Below are 7,579 nucleotides of genomic sequence, written 5' to 3' on the forward strand. Positions count from 1 at the left end.
GTCACACACACGCTATGCTCACTTACTATTGGCCAACGCTGACACTGTGAGATCGTCGAATATAGACACTACAATCCATCCATCCATCCATTTTCTGTAGCGCTTATCCTACAGGGTCACGGGAGCCTGGAGCCTATCCCAAGGGGCTCGGGGTATGAGGCGGGGGACGCCCAGGACGGGGTGCCAATCCATCTCAGGGCACACACACTCACACACTACGGACACTTTGGACATTTTGCCAATCAGCTACAGTGCAGGTCTTTGGACTGGGGGAGGAAACCGGAGCACCCGGAGGAAACCCCTGAAGCATGGGGAGAGTGTAGAAACTCTGCGAACACAGGACGAAGGCGGGATTCGAACCCAAAACGCTGGAGGTGTGAAGCAAACGCGTTAACCTCTACATCGCTGTGCGCACCAAGACTAGAATCTTCTATATAATATCAGGAAAAGCAGCAACGGCATTAGAAGCTTCTGTAATAAATACAGACTTTATTTATTATAAACATTTCAGTTTATTAAAGAAACATGTTTAGTTTCCTAAAAACAAAATAATTCATAGTAATAAGTGTACGTTTTCAGGCAAGATGTCGTGTTTTATTTATTTTTAACAGCAATTCAGCCCTCCTTAAAAGAAAACAGTTATAAATATAAAGACCTGTAATTTATGTGGTTTTCCTGTATGAAACTGTGTGGAGCGATGTCTCTGATGTCCCCGATGTCCCGGTCGTCCCTGATGTCTCTGATGTCCCGGTCGTCCCTGATGTCTCTGATGTCTCTGATGTCCCGGTCGTCCCTGTCACTTTCTCGCCAAGTGAACAGAGACATAGGTGTAAAGTGATTTCAGGTCCATGTTGGTCTCTCTTCCACAAAATAACAAATATATCATATCATGTATTTTTATGTTGGAAATTATTCTTATTTGGGCAGTCTGGACCCCAATTTCTTACAGGAAGACCCTAGTGGGAAAAAAAACAACAACAACAGATGAATTTGTAATGGATTTAATGGTTATAATGGGAATTGTAATGGTTTAAATGGAAACTGTAATGGTCCCTGTGGGTCTCTACTGGTAATCTGCTTCCTTCTATTGGTGGCATGTTATGTCTAGTGGATACCATTAAGGACCAGTAATGGTAACAGTTTTAATGTTTAACAGCTGATGGTTTGTAACGGTATTTGTAGTGGAAACCATTAGAATTTCTGTGATGGTTTGTACAGGTTTTTTACAGCAGGGTCTGATGGGAAACATTTAATCGAAAGCATGTCCAGGGTCATTTATTTACACGCAGGTTTAACCGAGTGACAAGAAAATCAAAACGCGTAGAGATTACCGTAAATATACCTTACATATATCTTACAATACTACTAAAGTACATGATGATATATAAACTCTAATATTTTATTTACTAACGTCACTAATAACGGAAAGAGTGTATCACTAATAAGAACAGATTATTATTATTATTATTATTATTATTATTATTATTATTAGAACGTAAAACCTGACAGAAATAATCATTACTGTAGGTGTGGTCTAACCTGTCTGTGTGCAGGAGACACCTGTCTGTGTGCAGGAGACACCTGTCTGTGTGCAGGAGACACCTGTCTGTGTGCAGGAGACACCTGTCTGTCTTCCACCACATGAAACACAACTTAAAGAATGGTAACCTGTTCTCTATAAACACAGCGAGGAAACGGATCTCCTCCGGCTCCTTCTGTCTCACTCTCTACACACCCGGGACTTCACACACATCTTCTGAAAATCTTTTTTAAAATACAGCACTGTGCATAAGTATTCACCCCCTTGGACTTTTCCACACGTTACAGTTTAGAACTGAAATGGACTTCATCAGGATTTTATACCATGAATCTGCACAAAACATCCCATAATACTGAAGTAGGAGGGAAATGATTTCGAAATAAAAATATATTAAAGTTGTATGTGCATAAGTATTCACCCCCTAACATAGTTCTGGTTGAGTTTCCATCAGAAGTGAGATGATGAGTAGAACAGAGTGGAGCTATGTGTAATGAAAGTGTCACATGATCTCAGTGTAAATCTCCAGTTCCTGGAGGAACCCAGAGTGTGTTAGAGAACCTAATGAAGACCAACGAGCCATCAAAACAAAGTTCTGGAAAAATATCAGTCAGGGTTTTGTTCTAAAAAAATATCCTGAACTCGGAACCTCCTGCAGACGGGACGTTACATCTGCGATTAAAAACGTGAGGAATGCGACAGAACCGCGACTCGGGGAGGACTCGAGGAGGCCGAACACCTAAAGGCAGCGAGTCAGTGAGTGGGTAAAAAGAGGGGATTAGTCACAGACACAAGCACGAGCCTGAACACTGCACACAGACTGGACTTTATGGAAGAGTGACAAGATGAAACACAGAGGAAAGAAATCGATGTGAAATCCCATTTTGAGACTCAAACCCATGTTGTCCGGTCTGCTGAGACCAAAATTAAAAACTTAAGCCAAAAAGTACCCTGTTTGGCCTGCGCACAAAGAGCTATGTTTTGTGGAAGCCCTGAGAAGGATGGTGGTGGTAGCATTCCCTTGGCCGCTCGGTTGTTTCTCTGACTAATCCCCTGTTTACTGCTCACTGCACTGAGGTCTCCGACAGTGTCCTAGTCTTTCCACTTCAATGTGGAGTACTTATGCACGCCACTTATATATATATATATAAAATCATACGGGAATGCTCTTCTCACGCTCCGAGACGTGATACGGCTGTTCTTCAGTGTGGACACGCAGGTGGAGTCGGAGGTGACTCTCGTGAATGAAGCTCCTCCCACACTGTACGCAGCAGGACGGTTTCTCTCACGTGTGAATGCGCTGGTGCTTCTGGAAGTTGCCCTGCTGGGTGAAGTGTTTCCCGCACACGGAGCAGTAGTAGGGTTTATCTCCGGTGTGAATGCGCTGGTGTTTTTGGAAGCTGCCGTGCTGGGTAAAGCTTTTCCCGCACACGGTGCAGCAGTAGGGTTTCTCTCCGGTGTGAATGCGCTGGTGCTGCTGGAGAGTGCTCTGGTGAGTAAAACTCTTCCCACACTGTGCGCAGTGATACAGCTTCTCCTCCGTGTGGATACGCTGGTGTGTTCGGAGGTTTCCTCTTTCACTGAAACTCTTCCCGCAGTGTGAGCACTGATAGGGTTTCTCTCCCGTGTGAATGCGCTGGTGTCGCGTGAGAGTTCCTAACTCGCTGAAACTCTTCCCGCACTGCAAGCAGTGGTACGGCTTCTCGCCGGTGTGGATGTTCTGGTGTCGTCGGAGACTCCCTTTCTCGCTAAAACTCTTCCCGCACTGCGAGCACTGATACGGCTTCTCTCCCGTGTGGATGCGCTGGTGTGCCTGGAGATGGATCTGCTGAGTGAAGCTCTTCCCGCACTGCGAGCACTGACACAGGTTCTCTCGCGTGTGAAGGCGCTGGTGGAGCTGGAGACTGCTCCGCTGCGTGAAAGTCTTCCCGCACTGCGAGCACTGATACGGCTTCTCGCCCGTGTGAACACGCTGGTGCACTTTCAGATGTTTACGCTGGATGAAATTCTTCCCGCATTCCGAGCACTGGAGAGGAGCTTTCTGCGTCTGCATGCGAGGAGAGTCGGCATCGAGACCGTCCACGCACACCGCGGCGGACTGACTGGAGCTCTTCGAGGCCACCAGACTCTCGTATTTAATCTCTCCTGATTTCAGGAGTCGGACGTATTCCTCGTGGTGGCATCTCTTGATGTGTTTGTGGAGATAACTTTTGGATGTATAGGAAAGTGGACATGAGGAGCAGGAGAAAACCTGAAGGATGGTGTTCGTTCCTGCAGCAGAAAAGAATATCAGAAGTTATAACATCTGTATGTTCGTGCGGACGTGGCCCACAGAAAATAATCAAATGATCTACTGGGTCTCTGGAAGACCAGACAGATTCCTGAAGATGTGACCAGGTCACATGATCATCAGTAATGAACAAGGAGTTCTAGATGAGTGGTTCTATGGAGCACACGGTTTAATATTTCCTCGTCCCCTTGCCCTCATTCTCCAAACCAAACCAAACTGAACTGAGAAAAAAACCGACAGAGAAAAAAAACAAAACGCCCTTGAATCATATAATTCTAAAATAATTAAAATCCCAATCAAGTCATAAATGGACGTAACCGTTTACGGAGCACTTTCTGCTCCAGATGTAGTTGAAGGTGAAGCTGTGGAGATCTTTAGCGAACTCCTCTTCGTACCACAGCAACAACTCGTGTCCAGGTCCGATGGGTCGACAGCAGCGGTACAGAATCCCACCTCGATACTGAAACGCCACCAGATTCTGCTCTTCATCATTACGGGCGCAATTCACGTACCTGAGAGGACGAGGGATTCACACAGAAGGAAAGAAAACGATTGAGAGGAAACCAGTATAAACCAGTTTATACCAGTTTATACCAGTATATACCAGTTTATACCAGTATATACCAGTTTATACCAGTTTATACCAGTATATACCGGTTTAACAGCAGAGATATGCACAGTAAATCTATGCAAGACGTTTTTAGAGTCTGAATAGTGAACATGTAAGATTTCTCACCTCATCCAGTTAGAATGCAGCTCTGACGTGGCATCAATGTATTTTTCACTCTGCTCGCTCTTATGTATCTGCAAAAAACAACATTAATGTATGTTATACATTTACATTTTATTCCATTAAACATTACGGAGGTAAAATCAGTCTTCCCTGCAGCACGAGGGACGATGGGTGGAGTCGAGTGGGGTTTGATTTAGACTACAGGTAGGTGGAGGTCTGTTTCTGACCTGGTAGGAGAGCATCAGTGTGTTAAATCTGTCTAAAACACTGATCAGTTGGAGAGGCAGACCTGCCAGGGGCACGTCGTAGCAGTCCAGCCTTGAAATGAAGAAGCACTTGTGTGTCCTCTACGAAGGCCACTGAAGTCCAGGGAGATCACAAGATCTTGATGTCGGGATGCAACTCCAGGGATAGATCAAAGCTCAGTCCTGCTGGAATTTAGTCTCAGCTGCAGAGACTCGAGCAGACCCATGAGTGAGGAAGGAAAGGAGAAGATGAGCTGAGTGTCATCAGCACAGCATCGTTATGAAAACCCACCTGCCAAAATCGAGCTGCAGCAGTCAAACCCCAACATGACACCTGAGTGACCTCTATGGAGAGAAAAGTCCTCCTGATCCTCCTGACGTTGTAATGGAGAAACCTGCATTGTAAGGTTTTCCTGAAATATAACGTTTCCCGTGTTGTCTGATGGTGAGATCTGAGAGTTCTCCAAGGAGATCACAAGATCTTGACATGATGTACAGTAGCTCAGTTTTGCTGGGATTTAGTCTCAGGTGAGATGAGCTGCCATCCCTGATGAGTTGTCCACCAGACACGCTGAGATCCGAACAGAAACATGAGGATGGGAGAAGAGGAGAAGGAGGAGCAGGAGGAGGAGGAGAGCATCATCAGCATAGCAGTGATGTTGAAGATACGACCTCGCAGAGAGAGACAGATTTACAAACCAGTAATCACACACTGGACTGTCTTAAGAAGCTAACTCACCACCCAGGAGTAGGAGCTGTTCATGGCTTCCTCTCGGTCCACCGTGTCTCCCTGGTAGGGCCCGAAGTGAGCGCCGACTGGAATAGTGTCGCTGTTGTTGAACACTCCCAGGCCTGCGTCGGGAATACTGGACTTCCGGATCTCCAGACCGGGAGGAAGGGTTTGTCTGGCCCGGTCAGCGACCCCCAGTGGAACCGCGATGTCCGGGATGAAGAGAGCCGGACCGTGAACCTCGCACTTGTTGATGAAGAAAGATCTGCAGTCCTCACAGTCTGGAACGAGAGAAAAAAAGATATGAAAAAATCATCTTCAGAACAAAATATCGTAAGCATCCCATATGCGTCGTCATGTGACTTCAGATAAACACTTTTTCCTCACTCTATTTCATTTGATTATAAAATAACTTCGAGTCTAAATAAATACCAATATCATTAAACAAACTAAAAACCATCACTGTGGCGTCGTTATAACGGAAGAGTCCGACGCGTCCCGCTCTCTTACAGAGAATGTCGTCATGTTCAGGTTCTTCTTCTTTTATAAGTATCTGGAATTCTGCGTTCTGATGATCTTCTGCGTCTTTCACAGAGCTGCAAGTTCCTCCATCTACAGATTCAGAACATTTCAGATTTACTCTCAACAGGAGTGAGAACATCAACACACACCATGAACTGCAGCAGACTGGCAAGTGTTATTACATCTCTCGTTAAAGTGTTATTATATCTGTAGACACGTCTCTGAAGTACGTGACTGTCTTACAGAAGTAATCTTCATCCTCATCTTCATCAGTTTCTTCCTCTTTCAGAGGTTTCTTCCAGGGTTCTCTGTTCTGTTGGTCCACAGAGGCGACGTGTCCCACCGAGCTCGATGTTCTTCCATCAGAAGTGCTGCACACGTCCGTCTGCATGTCCTCACCCAGCTGATCCAGACACTAACAGAAGGTGGTGGTTAATTCTCTACAACAGTAGCAGGAGTTTATATTAACGCTCTCACTCTAATACCTTATCGTTTCTATAGTAACGACTCATTCACAGGGATGTGGTGACGCTTTCTGTAAGGAGATGTTTACGTAAAGTGTATGGAAGGAGTCTCCAGTGTCAGCACTGTGTAACACTCAGAGGTAAAGCTGTAACTTTCTTCAGGACAGAGTTTACACTTCTCTACTGTTTCTGTCTAATTCTGTCCAGTTAAGAGAGAATAAATAAATAAATAAATAGATAGATAGATAGATAGATAGATAGATAGATAGAAAGTTAGCAGGCTGAATCCCAACACTGTCCACTAGATGTAGTGCACTTCATATTTCTGTAAAGCTGCTTTGGGATAAAGCCCATTGTTAAAGCGCTAGACAAAGAAAAGTGAACTTCAGTGCCGCGCCTTTATCTGCTCCCTACCTAGTGCACTTCTACACAAAGTGGAACTCTGTTTGGGATTCAGCCTCTAACTGTTGACCGAGCAGCTCAGCCAACAGCTTCAACTTACCTCAGGATTTAAAGCAGAGCGGAGTTAATCACCTCTCTCTCTCTCTCTCTCTCCCTCTCTCACACACACACACACACACACACACACACACACACACACACACACACACACACACACACTAGATAAGATTGCTACTGTGTAGTTTAAATAAATCCTGTCAGATTATTGTAATGTAGAAATGATTAGCAAGAGCTCAGGCTGTGAAGCTGCAGCTCTTCTTCTTCTCTTCCTCTCGGTTCATGACGGAGACACGGAGACAGAGCGACGCGAGCAGCGCCCCCTGCTGGAGGTTGTGTCTCGGACAACATGAACTGGGATAGTGTGGATTCTGCCTCAAAAATATTTTATTTATAATAAAATTAAATACATGTCTTATAAAATGATACATCAGCGCTACCTACAATTTTATTATGATTTATTTATTTATTTTACATCGTTTTATTTCTGATGACTTTGATGTAAATCGCTCCTCCTGTGATCTCCAAACTGAGGATACATTTTTTTCCAGCTGTTTTGGTTTTGAGTTCAGGAACAATCTCTGGAGAAACATTTTGGA

At 44.8% G+C, this 7,579-nt stretch overlaps 1 protein-coding gene across 2 annotated transcripts; it reads right to left on the bottom strand.

Moving 5' to 3' along the window:
- Positions 1 to 469: 469 nt before the first annotated feature.
- LOC108268514 (histone-lysine N-methyltransferase PRDM9) lies at positions 470 to 7,276 on the bottom strand. 2 transcript variants are annotated; one of them, XR_008396909.1, is made up of 8 exons: positions 7,024 to 7,276; positions 6,301 to 6,472; positions 6,046 to 6,147; positions 5,545 to 5,816; positions 4,564 to 4,631; positions 4,146 to 4,339; positions 2,697 to 3,808; positions 470 to 956 (listed from the first exon to the last, which is right to left on the bottom strand). XR_008396909.1 is itself a non-coding variant. In XM_053682322.1 (7 exons), exons 2-7 carry the CDS (start codon positions 6,446 to 6,448, stop codon positions 2,823 to 2,825), a joined length of 1,770 nt encoding a protein of 589 aa, XP_053538297.1. In that variant the 5' UTR covers positions 6,449 to 6,472; positions 7,024 to 7,276; the 3' UTR covers positions 986 to 2,822. The 2 variants fall into 2 exon arrangements, 1 of the variants encoding a protein (XP_053538297.1); XM_053682322.1 differs by lacking the exon at positions 470 to 956 and having other exon boundaries at positions 986 to 3,808.
- Between the last annotated feature and the right edge of the window lie 303 nt (positions 7,277 to 7,579).

The sequence above is a fragment of the Ictalurus punctatus genome, chromosome 8 (assembly GCF_001660625.3).
Source record: "Ictalurus punctatus breed USDA103 chromosome 8, Coco_2.0, whole genome shotgun sequence".
Taxonomy (NCBI): domain Eukaryota; kingdom Metazoa; phylum Chordata; class Actinopteri; order Siluriformes; family Ictaluridae; genus Ictalurus; species Ictalurus punctatus.

What these genes read in the sequence shown, in the direction of transcription:
- LOC108268514 (XM_053682322.1), bottom strand. Translation starts at nt 6,448, where the DNA reads ATGCAGACGGACGTGTGCAGCACTTCTGATGGAAGAACATCGAGCTCG. An exon ending in TGAACATGACGACATTCTCT is followed by an intron (nt 5,817 to 6,045) that starts GTAAGAGAGCGG and finishes CTCTCGTTCCAG; the next exon opens with ACTGTGAGGACTGCAGATCT. An exon ending in ACAGCTCCTACTCCTGGGTG is followed by an intron (nt 4,632 to 5,544) that starts GTGAGTTAGCTT and finishes TGTTTTTTGCAG; the next exon opens with ATACATAAGAGCGAGCAGAG.